The sequence below is a fragment of the Athene noctua genome, chromosome 23 (genome assembly GCF_965140245.1).
Source record: "Athene noctua chromosome 23, bAthNoc1.hap1.1, whole genome shotgun sequence".
Classification (NCBI taxonomy): domain Eukaryota; kingdom Metazoa; phylum Chordata; class Aves; order Strigiformes; family Strigidae; genus Athene; species Athene noctua.
The window spans coordinates 7,157,563-7,177,854 of record NC_134059.1 but is presented as its reverse complement, the minus strand read 5'-3'; the positions used below and the strand labels follow the sequence as shown (position 1 = coordinate 7,177,854).

Sequence of the window (20,292 nt, the reverse complement as noted above, 5' to 3'; positions counted from 1 at the left end):
GAGCTGAGGGTTCTCCCTTTGCTTTTGTGAGGTGAAAATTCAGGAGAGCTGTGCGACCACAACGGTCTCCTATCATTATGGGGAACAGCATTCAGAGCTCACCTTCACACCGAGGGTAAGGGATGCTCCAGGTTCCAGATGTCAAACAAGAAACTGTTGTTCTCCCAGTGAGGACGTAGCCCTGGTCACAGTAGTACTTCACCGACATTCCAGGGATGAACACTTTCACATCCTTGCTCTCATGATGGCCATTTTTGATATTTGGAGGGGAAGGACACTGTAGCACTACAAGGAGGGGAAAAAATCATAACCGGTGAAGAGCTGGTACCACAAACATCCACTGTAGGGTAAGGCAACCTCTTAACTTCTTTCCTTCCCATTACCTTTTCTCAAATAGCTGGGGCTGTCACTGTTCGAATTATGTTTCCATCCTACCCTCACTTATCTTCCAGCCTTCATGTTTTTTGAGTTTATTGACATCAAGAATGAGACATTCTCACTATTTAAGCATTTACAGTGGTTAGTTTCGATCTGTGGCCCTAACAGCTTGCTCTGACCTTTCTCTGGTTGTGAACAAGATCAGACACCAGCCTGGTTCGCTGTCTCTTTGTTGGATTCACTTAAAGAGGTGAAAGTTGTCCATAACAAGGGTCTGATTGGGGACTATGATGATGGGAGGACAGATTGGTGATGTTTTTCCTTTTCAGCCCTGGAGCATGGCCCCTTTACCTCTGATGTGAGGTGGTTGCACCCTGTCAGGTGTACTCGGACCTTCAGAAGAAATCAGCTACCACCCACCACCTCATTTACACTTACTCTTCTCACAGATGGGGACAGGAGGGTCCCATGTGCCCCCAAACTGGCAGTGAGATTCTTGAGAGCCCTTCAAGGCGTAACCAAAATCACATTCGAAGACAATGAGATCCCCGAGTCTGTACGTGGTCTCCAGTCCAGTCGTTCTTCCGTTCTCAATCGCTGGTCTTTTACACCCGTTTGCTGGAAATGAAGAGCATGAGGCACCAGTGGGGACGTGAAGCCTATCCTGGGTATGGAGGGACACTGACCGGGGGCAGTACTTGCTGCTGAACCTTGCCATCACTGTCACAGGCATGTCAACATTATCTACTCTTATTCTTACACAAAATATCATTATCCAACTGCTCCTGAGAGTCTGTCCTTACTGGGGGATGGAAAGGGAAATCCACAGAGGCAGATGGAGCTTCTCCTGCCCGTGGGACCTTTGCTCTCTGCCCCACACTGGAGATTTGGTCTGCAGCGATTAGATTGAGAGCCAAGAAGGAAGAAAGGGCCCAGGGAAAGATAAAAGAAGCCACCACAAACAGACCTTCACATCGGGGCCGGGGCCGGCTCCATGTCCCCTCAGCGGTACAGCTGATGGAGGCGTTCCCGATGAGGGAGTAGCCGTCCCTGCAGCTGTACTGCACAGCCGAGCCCGGGAGGTGGCTGTCCGAGGGCTCGCCACTGTGATTCCCGTTGGCGATGCCTGGAGGGGGAGGACACATCACCTCTGCGAAGGAGAAGGAAAGACAGATAAGGGATACGGACAGGGCAAGAAAAAAATCCTAAAAATCCAACTTTCAAAAGCCGGAGTTAATTCCATTGACTCCTTTGAATAAATATCTGTCATGTTAGCTATCTTCCTATCAGCAGGTGCAGCCCTCTCCACAGCCACGATCATTCCTTCTGCCACCCAGAACCAACTCTCGCCGGCGGGGACGGACGGACGGACGCCAGAGCCCTACCTCCACACCGGGGCGGCGGCCCACTCCACACGCCGTGCTCCCCATCCGCTGTGGTGCAGAAGATGGAGGGCTCTCCAGCCAGCGAGTATCCGGGCTCGCAGGTGTAGGTGACCACATCCGCATAGGAGAAGGTGTCCGTCGAGTGCCCGCTGTGCCTCCCATGTGGGACGTCCGGAAGCGGGTCGCAGGTGATACCTGCGAGCGCATACAAGGTGCCGTTTAGCATCGGCGCTGCAGCAGTGCCCGGGGGCTGCCAGACGGACACGCTTCCCAGGAAGGGAGCCGATGGGGTTGAACCCATCTCAGCGGTGATGCTCTCTGGATGCAGTGACCCAAAATTATCCAGAGACAAAGCTTGTATGGAAAAAAATCACGTGGGAAGGAAAATCTGCACCCTCCTGTGAATCACTTCCTTGCTGCCCACATCTGGAGGTGGTGGGACAATTCTTACCTCCCTCTCCATAACCACTGTTGACACATGCAGGGAGAGCCTGGCCACACCATTCCTACACATGACCAGTGAGAAATACCCCGGTAACAGGGAGTTTAATATAATAATGATTTTCCCTGTTTGGGCCAGGATAAATAAAAGACCTTTGGAAACATTTTCGGAAGCATCCAAACCAAAACAAAATTAAAAGAAAAATAAAAGATTTTACACATACAGTAACTTGAGAAATCTTTTGCAATAAAATCTTTGTCTTGAAAGATATGCCACTTTCTCTTGCAAGCCATCTCCAAGGACCTCTTGGTGTGACCTACTTACGCTGGCAGACAGGAGCATCTCCACTCCACGAGACATGTGTGCCAGAGACCTCGCATGTTCTCTGAGAACCTCCAACCAACTTGTACCTGGAGCCACACAGAAGGATCTCTTAATTTACATTAAGACACTTGGGAATTCTTTACAACCCTTGTAAGAGGCAGCCAAGACTTTTGGCTAGGGAACTAGGTTCCTTCATGTAAAGCTGAAAATCTGCTTCACTCTCACTTGGCAGCTGAATTCAGGGAGTTGCAAGACTCACCCTGTGTCACAAGTGTAATTAACTTTGGACCCAAAGAGGAGGTCTGTCAGGACAACAGCTCTGCCGTTCTCCGGATCCGCGGGGTTAGGACACTTTTTCCCTAGAAGGGAATGCCAGGCACTGTTAGCCCTCAGCTGCTCACTCACATCCCAGCCAGGGATGCTAACACAGAGACCAGACTGCATCAAGAAACCCATAAAGCTAGAAAAACTTGAAAATCCAGCCAAGCCTGACACTTTAGGTTTTTTCAGCCCTTGCTAGACGTACTTTTACAGAACTCCAGTGCTGCAGACCACGTCTGATTCCTGAGGCATGTAATGGCCGGTGGCATCCCCGGGTGCTGGGCGTACCCAGGCCGGCACACGTATTCCACCGTCCTCCCCACGGGAAAGACGGTCTGGTTGCCGTACGGCTCCTTCAGCTCAGCAAACTCCAGTTGGGTAGGTGCATTGCAGCCAGCTACCAAGAAAGATAAGCCAGCCCAGTTGTTAAAGGAGTCAAGAAAAAGCAGATTTGGGAGAGCAGGGGGAAGGTTCACATTCAGAGCACGGATCGAACACTTGCCCTGCTCGCAGGCTGGCACGGGTGGCTCCCAGGTGTTATTCAGTTGGCATCGTGCCACTCTGTGGCCGCGTAGAACGTAGCCTGGCTCACACTCAAAGGTGATGGTATCCTTGTGTGTGTAGGACGTCCTGGGAGACACGATCCTCCCGTTCTGGACCCGTGGGACAGGACATCTTGCCTCTGGAAAAGAAGTGCAGGTCCTCAAAACAGGCACTTAGGCAGCGTGCAGAGCTGTTCAGCTGCGAAGCCACTTAGAATTACAATCCATTTTAAGACACAAGCCTGAAAATAATTTCCCCACAGATGCCCAAATCCAGCAATGTCAAACACTGAGAGAGAGACCAGAGCTGAAAGGTGAGGCTGGGGGTGCTGGAGGCAGCGGGGAGGCCCCAGCCTCCTTCCCTCTGCCTGGCCTCAGCTGTGAAACCAGCCTGGGCTAATCCTGGCCTAGCAGGCACTCAGGCAAGAAGTGCCATTGTCTGGAGGGCTCATAGTCTTTGCAGATACGAAGCAGTAGGGCCGGGGGGATCGCACCCGAGTATTCGCACGTGCACACACAGCCTACCTCCGCACCGCGGCGGGGGCCCGCTCCACACGCCGTTTTTCCCGTCCCGGGTGGTGCAGTAGATGGAGGGCTCTCCGTGGAGCGGGTAGCTGGGGTTGCAGGTGTACGTTACAGATATGCCGAAGTAGAATTCGTCCAGCAGCCTGCCCGTGTGCTTCCCGTTGGGAATGTCTGGAGGTGGCTCACAAGGGATACCTGCAAAGGTGCAGAACAAGGCTTCTGAATTTAACAGCAGCACCAGAGGACTTGAAATCCCTCAGTCTGTGGGGCATAAACACTCGTCCTAGAGATGGAGTAACTGCAGTGGAGTGACCTTCTGGGTGAGGCCTTGAAGGCAACTAGATCCCATCTCCCTGGCCAGCAATGTCTGCGACAGAAAGCAGACCAGTAAGACAAACCTCTATGGAGGAAACACCTACATGCTTTATCTTTTCTACTTTTTAAGAACTAAAAAAGTTTAGATCTAAGGAAGAAATTCTTCCCTGTGAGGGGGGTGAGGCCCTGGCACAGGCTGCCCAGAGCAGCTGTGGCTGCCCCCTCCCTGGAAGGGTTCAAGGCCGGGTTGGACGGGGCTTTGGGCAGCCTGGGCTGGTGGAAGGTGGCCCTGCCCGGGGCAGGGGGTGGGACTGGATGATCTTTAAGGTCCTTTCCAACCCAAACCATTCTATGATTCTATGAAATATTTATTTTGCATTTATTTGCCTGTGTAAAATCCTGATCTTTCAGCTGCACACAATGCCAAGGCATGCACAGGCTGCAATCTGTATGGCACCTTAGGTTAACAGGTCCCTGGAGAATCTGTAAAATGCTTTAAAATCCCACAATGTACCAGTAAATGTTTCTTTCTTCATATGAAACTGTCACCTAATGAGCAACACTACTTAATCAGCGGAGAAACACCCAGGTGTAGTTGCGGAGGTGCATCACGGCAGCTCTTGGGTACACACCAGTTACCAGTGCTCGGAGTGAAAGAGCGCCCGCGGTTTGGGACTTCGGGATTCCCCCTCTGGCCCTCCCATGCCCTCTGCCTCTCCTTAGGGTTGAGCTTTGGTCTCTCTGTGCCTAACAATAACAACCCTTAAACTGAAGATAATATTTTCCCTTCCTCTCTTGCAGTGGGCTTGTGAAGTCACTCAGAGACAGGATACCCAAGTACTGCTGACAGAGCTCCAGCTGAGACATTGCTTTCTATACACCGTTAAGTTTTGAGGTCTTGTACCTTTCCCCGAACATTTTCTCGTGACATCAAAACCTTCTGTTATTTCTCATGCCCACAAGAGCAGAGAAATTCCCTGTGAAAGCTTTGATCGGAAAGATTTGGCAATCTCCGGTGGAAAATATTTCCTGAATCCATGCAGAGCCCTGGAGGTGTAAGCTACTTACGCTGACAGATGGGAACGTTGCCACTCCATGCTACACGTCCACCAAAAATCTCACATCGTCTGCTGGCTTGTCCGATTAACCTGTACCTGATGTTAAAGGGATTGAACGTTCATCTCGGGCCGTTTCAGCTGGAGTTCCTACCCCCTCCTAACCACCCCGGGTGGTGTGATCAGCCCTGCTGACAGCAGAGCTGTGGCCCTGAAGGAGAAGGTCCCTTCCTAGCTCTGCCTGAGCAATTTCACAGTATGTACATGGACACATAAGATATCCTTACGTGTTATATCCGTACAGAACTCTATGCAGTGGCTTCTGTACAGAATCCATTTATCAGGAGTGACTGAATAGGAGGAAAAAAGGGAGGCTTACCTAATGCGTCTCTCCTTGCTGTTTTGAGCAGTAGCCAAACCCAGGACTTACCCTTCTTCACAGCTGTAGACCACTGTTGACCCAAACATGAGATCTGTCAGGAAAACAATTTTCCCATTCAGAGGTTCACCAGGATGATTGCATTGTTTCCCTGGAGGAGGAAAAAAATCCTCATTTTAGGCTTCTGTCTATCCATACCATGGTGCAACAGATGCAACTATTATTCCAGTAATCTGTCCACATTTCCAATTACCCCCAAAACAGGTTTTGAATAACAGAGTTACATGGCTTTACTAGTCACATACTATTTGAACATCAGAATAACGTTAAGTTTTTTCAGCGTGGACAGAACCTAGCGCCTATCCTTCTTGAATAACGGACACCAAATCAAGGAGCTATTCACTTTTACAGAATTCTAGTGCTTCTGACCACACTCCGCTCTCAAGGCATGTAATAGTAGGTGACATTCCTGGGTGTTTAGCATATCCAGGTCGGCAAGTGTATTGCACAGTCTTCCCAACAGAAAAAGCAATCTCATTTATATGCTCCTGATTTAGCTCAGCAAAGTGTAACCTTGTAGGAGCACCACAACCACCTATTGAGAAAGAAAACAGACATGAGAATCAGGCAGGACAGGCATGCTGGGTGCAAAAACAGAAAGAACACTGTTATGAGAAAGGGTGTTTGGTTTGCCTTGCAAAATTGTTTATTTTGCTTAATATAGCTATTATTGAACAAACACCATATATTTGTTCAGAGGATTTCAGAGGATCAGGTTCTTATTCCCAGGATATACTTAAATCTTCCACTCACAGGGTTTAACCACAATTTTTTAATGGAGTTAAGGGACATACGATAGCAGTGCACCCCAAAGCAATTGTGTCACTATTTACCTGGAAGTTCAGGCCTGTTTGAGAGCTCCTGGTAACGGTGTGGTCTATTGCAGAAGGGAACAGGAGGGTGCCAGCTGCCATCCTCCTGGCAGAAGACTTTAGCACTGCCTTGCAGGCTGTAACCATCGTGACACTGAAATGTCAACATTTGCCCGGGTGCGGAGATAGAGCCATAACCATCAACTTGCTTTCCATTCTCTATATCTGGATTTATGCAGACAGCCACTGGAAATGATGACACGCCAAAGAGATATGCAGGGGATGTTGGAACAAATCAAAACAAAAAACTCAACAGCTGTTAATATTGCGACAAAAAAAATCAACAGGACTTCTACATAAACGTCGCCATCCCCACCTTGACAACAGAAGGACACGAAATTAATTTATACCGTGCAACACTTTACATGGGATTAACCCTCTCTGAGGATCTGGCTGCAATGGTCAGGGTCTCCCCTGGGCTCAGAGCCACACTATGAGCTTCTCCCCCAAGGGGACAGACACGGACGCACCTTCACAGCGAGGGCCGGGCTGGCTCCAGTTCCCTGATGCTCTGCAGAACACAGCGGCATTTCCGACAAGGTAGTAGCCAGGATCGCAGGTGTATGTTACAGACATTCCCGTGGTAAAAAATGCTTTGTCCTTGGCATTGTGATGTCCATTGGTGATCTCCGGAGGCATGGGGCAAGGCCGGACTGCGAGAGGGAGGCAGAAAGGCTCAACTCAGCGAGAGAGCAGCGTGCGAGAGAAGGAGCTGGTGGGATGCTTGAACGATGGGTGAAAGCCCATCGCAGTTACGGCTCTGCCTGCACACGCTGTTCCCTGCCTGCACACGCTGTTCCTGCCTGCAAGGAGCACCCCGGGCAGGGCTACCGTCGGGGAAGCAGTGGGCACCCGCACTCACCCTTCTCGCAGATGAGCACCGGTGGATCCCAGGCCCCCCCGGGCAGGCACTGGGCCTTGTAGGTGTCCTCTGAGGCGTAACCGGCGTCGCAGCTGAAGTGAAGAGTCTCTCCAGCTTTGTAGGTGCTTTGCAGCCCATGGACCTGCCCGTTCTGCACCTCGGGGATGTCGCAGCCAATTGCTGCGGGGAACATGGACAGCACCCTTTAAACTTCAGCACGTGGGCCGGATCCTGCATGCACAGTCCCCTCCCTTCTCATCTCTGCCATGAGCCCGTCTGTGCTGTTCCTACAGGACATCCAGCACCCTTTCTGCCAGCCCCCTCCCCAGCAATGGAGCACCCACACACCCACCTTTGCAGCGGGGCAGGGGCCAGCTCCACACCCCGGCCTCTGTGCAGTTGATGGACACGTTTCCAAACAGCTCGTAGCCATCCTTGCAGCCGTAGTACACGGTCACTCCCCGGGAAAACGTGCTCAAGGACTGTCCACTGTGCAGCCCATTGGCGATGTTTGGTGGCCGAGGACATGTCACCTCTGGAAAGAGAGAGGAAAATCCCATGAGAACATCTGGGAGAGGAGAAACCTGAGAGACAGCTCAACGCAAACCTCCTGCACAGCAGACATGGGGGAAGGCACAAGAGGAAGGCAGAGGGCTCGCACACCAGGTACTGCCAGGTCTGGCCTGACAGCCACTCTTTGGGTGCCCCACATCTCCTTCCACTTTTCTGGACAAAGACGGTTGAACTGATTTGTAAAAATCCCTCCGGTCTCACCCTGACGGCTGTCACACCCCATGGCCATGCCTGGTCCCCCGTGCCATCACCGGCCGGCTCTCCGTGGTGTGCTGCAGCCAGGCTGTCACCGGAGCGCCGGGACGAGGGTGCTGGCTCTGGAGCCCCCTTTGCGCTTGGTCTCACATTAAGAGGGGATGTGCCAGCTCCCGGATATACACTGCGGGGTGACCAGCACCCAGCCCCAGACTAAGAGAGAGGTACAGCATGTGCAGCCGCAGTTATGGTTCATGGGTCTAAGCTTCTTATTTACATATTATAAAACTTTATACTTCATTAAAGGGGAATTGAATCCCTCACTGAAGGGCTCAGTGACAACGGTCAGGATCTCCCCTGGGCTCAGAGCCACACTATGAGCTTCTCCCCCAAGGGGACAGACACGGACGCACCTTCACAGCGAGGGCTGGGCTGGCTCCAGTTCCCTGATGCTCTGCAGAACACAGCGGCATTTCCGACAAGGTAGTAGCCAGGATCGCAGGTGTACGTTACAGACATTCCCGTGGTAAAAAATGCTTTGTCCTTGGCATTGTGATGTCCATTGGTGATCTCCGGAGGCATGGGGCAAGGCCGGACTGCGAGAGGGAGGCAGAAAGACTCAACTCAGCGAGAGAGCAGCGTGCGAGAGAAGGAGCTGGTGGGATGCTTGAACGATGGGTGAAAGCCCATCGCAGTTACGGCTCTGCCTGCACACGCTGTTCCCTGCCTGCACATGCTGTTCCCTGCCTGCACACGCTGTTCCCTGCCTGCAAGGACCACCCCGGGCAGGGCTACCGTCGGGGAAGCAGTGGGCACCCGCACTCACCCTTCTCGCAGATGAGCACCGGTGGATCCCAGGCCCCCCCGGGCAGGCACTGGGCCTTGTAGGTGTCCTCTGAGGCGTAACCGGCGTCGCAGCTGAAGTGAAGAGTCTCTCCAGCTTTGTAGGTGCTTTGCAGCCCATGGACCTGCCCGTTCTGCACCTCGGGGATGTCGCAGCCAATTGCTGCGGGGAACATGGACAGCACCCTTTAAACTTCAGCACGTGGGCCGGATCCTGCACGCACAGTCCCCTCCCTTCTCATCTCTGCCATGAGCCCGTCTGTGCTGTTCCTACAGGACATCCAGCACCCTTTCTGCCAGCCCCCTCCCCAGCAATGGAGCACCCACGCACCCACCTTTGCAGCGGGGCAGGGGCCAGCTCCACACCCCGGCCTCTGTGCAGTTGATGGACACGTTTCCAAACAGCTCGTAGCCATCCTTGCAGCCGTAGTACACGGTCGCTCCCAGAGAAAACTTGCTCAAGGACTGTCCGCTGTGCAGCCCGTTGGCGATGTTTGGTGGCCGAGGACATGTCACCTCTGGAAAGAGAAAAGAAGTTGCCCTGTGAATCAGCTGTTTGCCATTCTATGTGCTACTGGGACCATTTGGGTAATATCCGGGTAATATCCTGAATTCTGCTTAGTCTTTGTTCCATTTGCTAGTTCAAAGTATTAGTTAACAAAAGGGACGGCAGCGCTAAGATTACAATCACATTGTGGCTGGAGGAAATTACTAACAATAATGACATCCTGACCAGAGGACTCCCAGGCAGATCATGGCATTGGGCAGAAGATGCACATGGACACGGAAGCAGCAAGAGCGAGAAGCTGTGATTACTTCCTGTTCCAGGAGGAAGATGAAAACATCCCACATCTGACCAGAAGCAGAGTCACCGACATCCCCCCAGGGCGGCAGATCCTGCCATCCCCGCAGCCCTCGAGCGTGCTGGGGGGGTTACAGCCTCCGGCCACACAGCAGCTCAGCCCAGGGTTAACTTCTCCCCATCCCTCTCAGAGCCCAAGGCACGGCAGGCTGCAGCCACCCCCATGTCCCTCCCCAGCTCGTTTCTTCGAAGCCGTTTCTGTCTCCAAGAGCCAAGCTGGCAGCACTTTGGTTTGAGAAGCGAGGAGGACAGATACACCCCGGCTTTGCTTTCCCACTGAATTTGAGCAGACCCAAGAGGGAGCTTCCCCCCATGGCTGTCACCACTCACGCCGCACGCTGGGACACTTGCCCTTTTTGCACACTGGCAGAGGTGGGATCCATCCGAACTTAGCTCGGCACATGCTTTTGCGGGAGCCCTGCAGGGTGTACCCTGTGTTGCACACGAAGCTTACGGTGTCCCCGGTCCTGTAGAAATAGCGAGCGATGGATACTCTCTTCCCATGGCGGACGTGTGGGAATGGGCAATAGGTGGCTGGAAAATGGAGAGAAATAAAACATCATTTACCTACGCAGCTCTCAAACTCTTCCTGCCTGAGCTGGTTGCTGCGTTGATGGTTTCCACACAGCCTGAGCAGGGGAGTGAGGCAGAAGAACTGCGTGTCCAGGATTTTGTGTCAATCACCTGGTGAGGTCAAGAGCCTTCCGTGGCCTTTCTGCGTGCTCCTACCCCACAGGCTGGGACCATCCCCTGGGTCCGATCTGACTGGGGAAACGTTGGCAGGACCACCCAGGACCGACCTAACGGCAGCTCTGTGCTAGCAGGGGCACGCAGGGGTGCGCAGTGTGGGCTGGGGGTGCCATGTGAAACCTCTGCTGTGCCTTACAGGGGACCCACCGTGAACCTGCTGGCGTGCTTCCAGGGGTGCTGAGGGGTTGTTTGCAGAGGGAAAGGGAGAGGCGGAGGTAGACACGCAGAGAGGCAGGCAGATGTTCACAACTAAAGCCACAGGGAAGTACCTTTTTGTTCACCAGGCAAATACTTGCACTAGATGCGGAAATGTAGAAAGAAGGTAAAAGAGACGCCTCTCACTGATAATATCCTTTGAATTGCTGAGTAAAGGGCCACAGCTCTGTGCCTCTGCGCTGTTCAGGCACAGCCCATCACGAGCTCCGAGGCTGGCTTTGCTGGAGAACCAGAGCTCTCCAGCATCAGACAGCACGTGAGCAACGACAGCTGCTTCCACAAGGCTGGGAACTGAACGCATATACCTCAGCTGGACGTACAGAAACCCAAATATAATAGAAGAAAATATGACTTAACCTTTTTACAAAGTGTTAACTTAGTGATATTTCTTTTTTTTAAAAAACATAATCCAGCCCTTTGCAGCCACTGATGCTTGACTCCCAGCCTGCCACTGAGCCACTGCAGGCAGCTAAGGCAGAGGGTCAGCCTTTGGTCTCTCAAGATGCCAGTGAGTAATGAACATGATTGAGGATAGAGGCTGAAGTCTTCTCCATACAGTACCAAGACACTTCTCAAACCTTGCCAGGGCAGCCAGGTTGCAGCAGCTTACAGCTTACAGGACAGGAAGGAGTAAACACCACCACACTGCAGTGATGGAGCTGAGTTTCTATAGGTTTTGGCTACCCTGTCTCAAAACACACGGGCACACCGGGCTACCTCCCAGGCTTTCATGCCCTGTGGGCTTTCAGACTGAACACACCAAACAGCACAGTCTTTTTTGCCATTTTACTCTCCTGCGTCATCTCAATGCATTTCTGTTTATCACAGGAAATTTCAATTTGACAGAGCTCAGACACAATCTATTATTGGAACAAGCTCCTTGCCTCACTGCTCTAAGATGCTGTACCCATAACCAGCTTTACTTTGGCAGTTTAAACACGTATGTTACGAGAAGCCAGGCAAGTTGTGAAAGACTCTTCACAGCCTTCCATAGAGAAGTTGTAGCTCCCTTTCCCCTGGCCACTGAAGGGCACAGCATGGCCCCGGTGCCATCCCAGAGAGTCTTTTTCATTAGCTGAGAAGCTCAGAGGCTCCGTGATGCTCAGGGTCTGCCGTGCTGAGGTCCACCTGGGGCCAGCACAAGGCTCTACCCGTCTCCTCAGGGAAAAGCAAAAGGATCAGCGAGGAGAGGAGCAGACATGAGGAAGAAGATGGCCATGAGAGGAAGGCCCCAGCGGTGCAGACCTGCTGGTCCTCCTTACCTTGAGCCCCGTGCGTGGTGGCCAGGAGCAACGTGGAGCTGCCCAGGAGGCAGAGGGCGAAGGCGAGCACCATGCTCCGGTCCCCGGTGCAGACTGCGGCTCCTGGGGGGCTGCGGGAAGATAAAGGCACCCCAGTTCCCCGCACTGCCCCCGTGTGCGGAAGGAGCCGCAGCTGCGGGGCTTCCCAGGGCCACGGGACAGGAACCTGTGGGCTCCCCAGCACTGGATGGGCACAGCCACCACCCCCGGGCAGGGTGCAGGTCCCACACGCTGCTTCTGCTGCTATTTTTGGCGGGGAGGATGGGCCCCTGGGACCACAGAGACCTATGAGAGGGGTGGGTGCAGGCACAGAGGTGCTGTCAGCCAAACCGTGCCCTTGGTGGGGGGCATCCTCAGTTGGGGAAGTGACCCAGGCTCTGCCCCGAGTCCCCGGGCGGTGACAGCAGCTCTTCCCACGCTGAAGGGGCATGGCTTGGTGCCTAGGTACGGGAAGGGCAGAGTGGGACATTCCCTCCTCCCACACACGTGGGACTGGTGGCTATTGGGGACACGTCTGTCCCTCAGGGCTGTGGGTGCTCGGGCCAGGCGGTGCAGCTGTACAGCCAGGGACCCGACCCCTCCTGACCCAACCCTGGCTGCTCTAGGACTCACATCCAAGGTGGCCTCATCCCTTGCCACTGGCTGGAAGATTAAAAATCCACAGACAAGACTTTTTGATGTAGGAGCAGCCACAGGAACCTCCAGCTCCCCACCTCACATAGCAGAGGATGTTTTCTGAGCCTAACACAAGCAGCAAAGTGTGCACTACTCAAGTCTTTTTATCTCTTTTATTGACAAAGATCCTCCAATGTTTACAGACCCAACATTTATACTTCAGAATTGCACTTGTTTACACTCAGATTATGAAGTAAAATTATGTACAACTCAATTACGAACACAGCAGATAAGCACTCTTCAACACCCGTAAGCTACCTCACAGCATTCACAGTTTCTTCCATTTGGTTGCAGATTTTCCAAATGATTTTCCACGCGGTTGCATTTTTTCCAAATGATCTAAGACCTAAATCAGGTCTTAAATCATTTGGATCTGGACTAGGCAACAGGAATAATTGTGCTGGGATTAAAATAACAAAACAGAACACAACACTAAGCTATGAAGCTTTACATTTGTGTTTTTTCTTCTAGTCACAAACATGGCTTATGGTAAGAAATACATAAAAATAACCAGCAATCTGCAAGTCCTTGTTCTGCAAGACTGGTTTCCAAAAACAGTATCTGGCAGTGCCCCAGTGACAGCTGAGCAGGACAGTGCTCCGCGGGGAAGGGAGAACTTTGTGGGTTTATTTGGAACAGGGCTAACTTGTTGATAGAAATGGCTATTTGTGGTTTTCCCTCTCATTAGATGCATGTTCCTGTTAACAGGAAAGCACTGTGAAAATGCAGAAACAAAAAGCATGTAGTAGACACATTTCAAATACTTCCCAATCCCAACTGCGCGTCATGAGAAGCTCACAGATGGGCGATTCACCTCTGTGGCAGACAAAACACCAAACCTCAAAAATCTTGCTTTACCAGCAGCTAAAAGTCTTGATGTCTCAAGCTGGATTCAGGCTCAACAAGTTTAAATTTTATCACAGTTTTGGTTGGGGTTTTTTTTTCCCCTTATAAACAGGATTCCCAGGAAACCTTCAAATCCTTACTTCATTTTACGAGATGCTACATCCCTCTTTTGCTTATTAAGTGATTGTTTAGCGAGGCTGAGTTAAAGCCAGGAAAGGACACCAACACCACAACATGGGCTTTCTATCAGCCAGACAAATCGAGGGCACTTTTGCCTGCTTCTTTGGTTTAAATAAAGTGACAGAGGTGCCGTCATCGGAGCTGTCCCTGTGGCACTGCCAAAGCCTGGCTGGAGTTGAGGACAGCACGCGTCCTCGCTCACCTCTATCCACCCTCACAAACTGTTCTCAGCACAACAACCAGCGAGATCAGGTTAGACAGATGAAAACACAGTGCGCAAAAGGTGGTGTGGGGTTTGTGTCCTGTTCCCCACGGAGGAATAAATTAAGGCTCTGGCTTGATGTGCATCTGCGCCTGCTGCGGGTGCAGTGTCAGAGCAGCAGTCGCCCCGTGCAGCCGCCCGCCAACCCTGCTGCGAGCGGGGCAAAGAGCCCAAAACCCCGCGTTTGCTCCCCAGGACCACCGCAGCCTCGGGGCACCCTGGGGCTGAGCTGGCCCCCGGCCAACCCGTGCTGGGAGCCAACACAGTCGGGGTGCACTGCACCCCCTGAAAAAGCCTTTTAAGTGCAAAGTCAGACAGCGATTCCCTGCTTTGGACTCGCCCCAGGCAGGCGGCATTTGAGCAGAAAGTGAAAAGGTTCACACGCAGCAACTTTCTGATGTTTGGTGGCATCTGCCACGACACCTGCAAGTTCTGCATTCGGCCCGGACACACCTGCCCGTGGATGAGCTCCGCTGCCTCCAAGCACCCACCCAGCTGCGCTTCCCCCGGGGCTTTCAGCCCACCGAAAGCTTCAGCGCTTGGGGAGAAGCGTTGAGTCACCGCAGAGACAAGACGGGTGTTTCCACAAGGTACTTGCAGAAAAGCCTCGACGCGATACAATGACAGTGCCAGGGCAGAGACCTTCAGCCGAAGTTTAAAACTAATCTTAGTACGTACAGGAAGAGTCAGAATAGTAGTTCTTTGTCATAAGACATTTAAATTTTTTTCTCTCTGGTAAAATTACTGATCTGGAAGGATTGCTATTTGCACAAGGGTTCAGACTCGCCTTGAAGTAACGGCTACAATTGCACTTTTATATGAACATTTTCAATGCTTTTGGTAGTCACAAATTACATCCGACTTATTCGTATCCATTTTTTTAAAGTATGTATCACTCACATGAAGACATCCACTGTTAATTCTCTTGGAAGTAGCAGCACTTTCCACCTCAGAACACTTAAGAAACCCCTGAATCCCGATTAGGACCAGGCACAACGTGACCGTAGCGGGGCTGAGAAATGGCATGTGGAGGTACCCGAAGCGCAGGATTTTCTTGAGCCTCTCTATCGCAGCGTGAAGGTCTTTGGCATCATTGCGACTTCACGTGGGGATAATCACTCGAGTTCTGAAGAGCGTTCTCAGCTGGGTGGCAGAGATCCTCCCAGCCCAGCCCCGCACTCGAGCTGCTGCGTCCAAAAGCGTGAGGGCAGTCCCGGGCAGCGGCACGGAGCGTCGGGGTTCATCATCCCGGGGCTGTTGGTGGCTGCTTCGAGGCCAGTTTCACAGGAGAGAAAAGGAGGGCACTGGGATGGGCGTGATCAAGTTCAACACATCTACAGCTGCCTCCCTGCTGGGCCTGTTCCCTAATCTAGATATTCATAATCAGCAGTGCCAGGAGGAGGGGGAAGATTCCTACAGGAGACAGATAAGAAGCTTCAGTCTTTACTCCAAACATATTCAACTATCTTTTCCCTCCCTGGTCCCCTTGACCTTCTTCCCTTTTTCACAGCATGATCTCAAAGTAACAATATAAATAGAAGAACAGACTGTAGCAGGCGGCTTTTAAACCTATTTCGAGCAGAACACACAGGAGACAACAACATAAAGCCAGGCAAGAGCACGGCACAGGGCTTCAGGAATCTGTATTACTTACCAACAGTGATCATGTTCGCTGCACCTGGAAGGGAAGAAAGCCAAACATGAAACTCAGTGCCCGTTCAGCATGGTAATTCATCAGACTACACCACGTGCAGTATCTCGAACCAGAGCCAATGCACATGGAAGACAATTCAAGCAACACACAGAACGGAACCCCTGCGTAGCCCAACTCCACCGATGTTTTACTGTTAAAACCTAGATGTATTTACCAGGATACATTTCCACTAGCCTGCAAGTCCACGCTGCAACCTAATCGTGCTCGTTTGGCACGAGATGGTGGCTGAAGCTGTTTCACGAAGCATCGAAGGCTTACACCTTAGCAGAATTATCTGATTTGAGGATTCACGGAGGAAGGAGAAGATAGGTATTCTGAAGACAGAGAGGAGGCAGCAAGACAGGCACAGAAGATAGTCACCTTTGCATTCAGGAGTAGGCTTGCTCCAAACTCCACGGTCTTGATGATCAACCGTACAGCGAATAGAGGCCGCTCCAGCAAGGGTAAAGCCATCCTTGCACTTATAAACCACAACAGAGCCGTGGACAAAGGCTCTGCCCTTCGTGCCATTGTGCATCCCATTGTCAATCATTGGGGGCTCTTCGCAGAGAATGTCAGGGAGGAGCTGTTCTGTAGGAGGAACCCCACCTTTGCATTCAGGAGTAGGCTTGCTCCAGACTCCACGGTCTTGATGATCAACCGTACAGCGAATAGAGGCCGCTCCAGCAAGGGTGAAGCCATCTTTGCATTTATAAACCACGACAGAGCCGTGGACAAAGGCCCCGCCCTTCGTGCCATTGTGCATCCCATTGTCAATGGTGGGGGGATCTTCACAGAGAACATCAGGGAGCTGTCCTACAGGAGGGACATCAGCGAGAGCGTCTGAGTACTTCTCCTAACTGAGGAGGTGCAGAGCTGTGTGGGGAGGAGGAGGTACAGCCAAACGCCACCCATCTAGCAGCAACTGAAAAGACTTTGAGCTTCCTTGCTTGGTACTCACCTCAGTTACGGCCATTAGCCACAACTCCAGGATCACACCCCATGAAATAAGCCACTGAAGTGCCTAATTAGGCCAGAAGAAATACTTCAGCCATTTCTAGCTTCACATAACACTATACACTGACTTTGTAACACCCGATTTCAGTGTTGTACCAAATGGAGTGGACCGAGTTCTAACATCCAATGATCTTCCTCTTTCCCTGGTAATTAGAGAAAGAAAACTTTCTTCCTGTGACTGGTTTTTTGTTGTTGTTTTTTTATAATTCCTGCTCTTCTTGCTCCTTCCACTTTGCCAGCATAATTTCTGAATTGTATGAGACTGTTGCACCTCAGGCCCTACAGCATGAGTTAGTATTGAAACCCTCAATTTTACAGCTGATTAAATTAAAAAGCAAGAGCAGCCCAAGCCCACCAGCAAGGCAGCTACACCAGTGCATTTCCAACTATTATCTTAATGGCTCTGTGCATGGATTTTCCCCTCTTACTTTCACAGTAGGGAGATGCTGTGTCCCAGTCTACTCCATTTCCTGATACCACGCACTTGGCAGAAGATGACCCCTTTAATTCAAACCTAAAGAAAGAGAAGAAGTTTAGTACTTTCCAGAAGAGAACCCAGAAAGGGTTCTTCCCCGCCTCCCACCACTGCATGCGGGCAAGTTCTTAACCAGAAGTTGCCCCTGCTGTCAAATGGGATCTGGCCACATCACCACCACTAAATAAGGGCACTGGTTGGAGCCGAGTTGAAGCAGTTCACTGCGTTGCCAAGCACACGCGTGTTGCCACCTGCTCACCCCACTGAAGACGTAATATACGATTTCACTGGAGCCTTGCACGGGGAAGCTGGGGGGTGGATGTTACCGCCCGCAATCCCCATGTTCTCACCCTTGAGTTGGTCCCTTGTAAGCAGCAATCCACTCACCCAGGATGACAGGTGAACGTCACAACTGTCTCAAAGAGGAAATTGTCTGCGATCACATCCCCGTTCTCTATGGTGGGAGGAGAACATCGCTGCCCTGGAGAAGAGAAAGCAGCGCAGGAATTACGTCAAACCCAGAGACGGGCGTGACCCAAATTTCAGAGGAACCTCTCAGGTGTGTACAGATCGCTTGCACAGTCAAGACAAAGGAGGAACAGGGATACTCACGTATACAGAAGTCTGGGTCTGCAGACCAGGTTTTATCATCCAGACAAGTGACAACAGAGGACTTTCCACTTGCTGCAGCGTAACCGGGTTTACACCGGTAGCTCAGCTTAGTTCCAGCAAGAGAGCTGTCACCCACAGCGCTCGTTAACTCGGCGAAAGGGAAACGAGGAGCAGGGCCGCAGAGGACTGGCAGTCGGAGAGAAAAGGAAGGTGGGTTACAGAAAAGTACCCGAAGGGTCTGCAGTAACAATAGCCAACTGCGGGTATCGGAGCACAAAACATTTTAACCTGTTTTAATGTCAGTGTCTGGGATACAGTTTGCATCCAACTTATTCAGCAAAGAGCAGCATATACCACAGTTTGCTTCACTAGAGAAAAGATGGAGATTTGGAACATCTCTGGGGCTGAGGTGCTCCATCACTGACCACCAACCCAGCCTGCAGGGGCTTGATTCAGCTCAGCTCAGAAGCCGAATGTCCCCAACGGGTCTGGAAGCTGGTGAAGCAAGTCTGTCAGGTGTAGAAGGAAATTTCATCCCTCCTTTCAGTGCACTTTTGGTTCATTTGCTGCTCACAAATAAATAGCTTTAGGTCTAAATATATAACTGGCATGGGCTGCCACGCTGAGGACACAAGCCAACACACCCTGCAAGGGCATGGCTCCAGGCACATAAGGTTCAGAATCCGACCTGCTCAAAAGCCTCAGACCTACTTCACTGCAATTTCTCAGGGAAATAAATTTGTTCGTACTCACTTGGGTCACACATTGGCAGAGGTGGCTTCCAGCTATTATCTGCTTCACAAGTGACTATGTTACTACCATTCAATAAATGACCAGGATCACACTCAAAGGTCACTGTATCCTTATACGTGTACTCAGTGCCAAAGCCAGATAACTTTTTTCCATTTTTCACTTCTGGATTTTTACATCTGACCACTGGAAATGAAGATAAGACAATAAGGATATTTATCACAAGAAGAAAAAGCCCTGCAGTGATACCAGAGGCATTACACGAGAAGCTCGGTGAGAGAACTGCGGTCCTTTCCCCTTGAGAGAGGCAGGTCCCCAGTGGGGTGCAGGTACTCTGTGAACAGAGGCGTCATTAAGAAAATGCACATGCGAGAGCTTCATTTTTCATTTGCAGGAAGCCCTGGGCATGGGCAGGGAGAGGGAGCCTTTCTGTGGGCTGAAGAATCCATTAAACCAAGCCCTGCCTCTGACCACGACTTGAGAGACCACTGCATTACAGTCTCTGGAAATCCTTTTAGGCTCAAATCAACCTTCTCATGTTTGGCAGCCTATCGGGAAAGTACAGATAGGGAGAGGAACGAGAAACAAAGTCAAAAGAATAAGGAGAGAGAGAAAGCATTTACCTTTGCATTCAGGGGCTGGACCGCTCCAGATTCCATTGAGGTTATCATCCGCTGCACAGTGAATTGTGGAATCTCCAATAAGAGAAAAACCTTTGTTACATCTGTAGGTTACAGCCATGCCAAAGACGAAGTCTCTGTTCCCATCAATGAGCTGCCCATTCTCGATTACAGGAGGTGATAAACAGGGAATAGCTGCATGGGAAAGCGACAGTAAAAAAATGCAAGAACATGTCCATTGAATAGGAAACTGAGGTCTAGCTACTGAAAAAAAAAAAAAAAAATCACGCACCAACAAAAAATCCCAAACCAAACTCACCCCAACAAACAAACAAACAAACAAACAAGCCAAATTAAAACCAGGGAAGCAGCCCTAAAGCAATCATCTCAACCTAAGGTCTTGAATGAATCTTTAATTTCTGAATGTTTTCCCGGGTTTTTTTAAATGGATAAATGGTAAAATGGCAAAACAGCATCTATAGTCCAAGAGGAGGCACTACAGAAGAGGCCTCACCGAGCAGTCTGGGACCCTCACCAGCTGGTGATGGCATTTCCTCCCTGCGCTGTACTACCAAGGGTAAGGCCAGAATACTGATTACAGCAGCAAACCATCTAAACCATCACCAGCTGACGGTCAGGCCCATCCCACGGGATGCTAAAAAAGCCCAAACAGCACCAACAAAACTCTTGGCATTTATCTCTCCTTTGAAAACTGAGATTTTGAGACGCGCAGTCGCGTCTGAAGGCATCGCGATAAACAATTCAGCAAGGGCTGCCTGACGGAGAACACGACACGGGCGCTGCAGCGTCCGCGCCAGCCTGGCGGAACCTCGCTGCGTGGCTGTGCTGGGCGATACCCACAGGCAGCCTCGGGAGCTGCTTTTCTCACAGATCGGACACCAACATCCACAGATCCTCCTTGGCATTTCATTTTCATTCCTGGCTCCACCCAGAGTGCGCGT

At 51.3% G+C, this 20,292-nt stretch overlaps 1 protein-coding gene across 1 annotated transcript in view; it reads right to left on the bottom strand.

The window, feature by feature from the left end:
* The window catches only part of CR1 (complement C3b/C4b receptor 1 (Knops blood group)), a 71,680-nt gene that overhangs the window by 9,327 nt on the left and 42,061 nt on the right, over positions 1–20,292 (bottom strand). Inside the window, 27 exon segments of the mRNA XM_074925829.1 lie at positions 103–285; positions 1,346–1,528; positions 1,764–1,958; positions 2,530–2,615; positions 2,789–2,888; positions 3,056–3,247; positions 3,353–3,532; positions 3,918–4,112; positions 5,301–5,386; positions 5,718–5,817; positions 6,070–6,261; positions 6,560–6,784; positions 7,069–7,251; positions 7,461–7,640; positions 7,813–7,995; positions 8,642–8,824; positions 9,055–9,234; positions 9,407–9,589; positions 10,279–10,467; positions 12,162–12,263; positions 15,818–15,841; positions 16,238–16,672; positions 17,302–17,387; positions 17,736–17,829; positions 17,961–18,146; positions 18,714–18,896; positions 19,334–19,525. Coding sequence (XP_074781930.1) covers positions 103–285; positions 1,346–1,528; positions 1,764–1,958; positions 2,530–2,615; positions 2,789–2,888; positions 3,056–3,247; positions 3,353–3,532; positions 3,918–4,112; positions 5,301–5,386; positions 5,718–5,817; positions 6,070–6,261; positions 6,560–6,784; positions 7,069–7,251; positions 7,461–7,640; positions 7,813–7,995; positions 8,642–8,824; positions 9,055–9,234; positions 9,407–9,589; positions 10,279–10,467; positions 12,162–12,263; positions 15,818–15,841; positions 16,238–16,672; positions 17,302–17,387; positions 17,736–17,829; positions 17,961–18,146; positions 18,714–18,896; positions 19,334–19,525 — 4,500 coding nt within the window.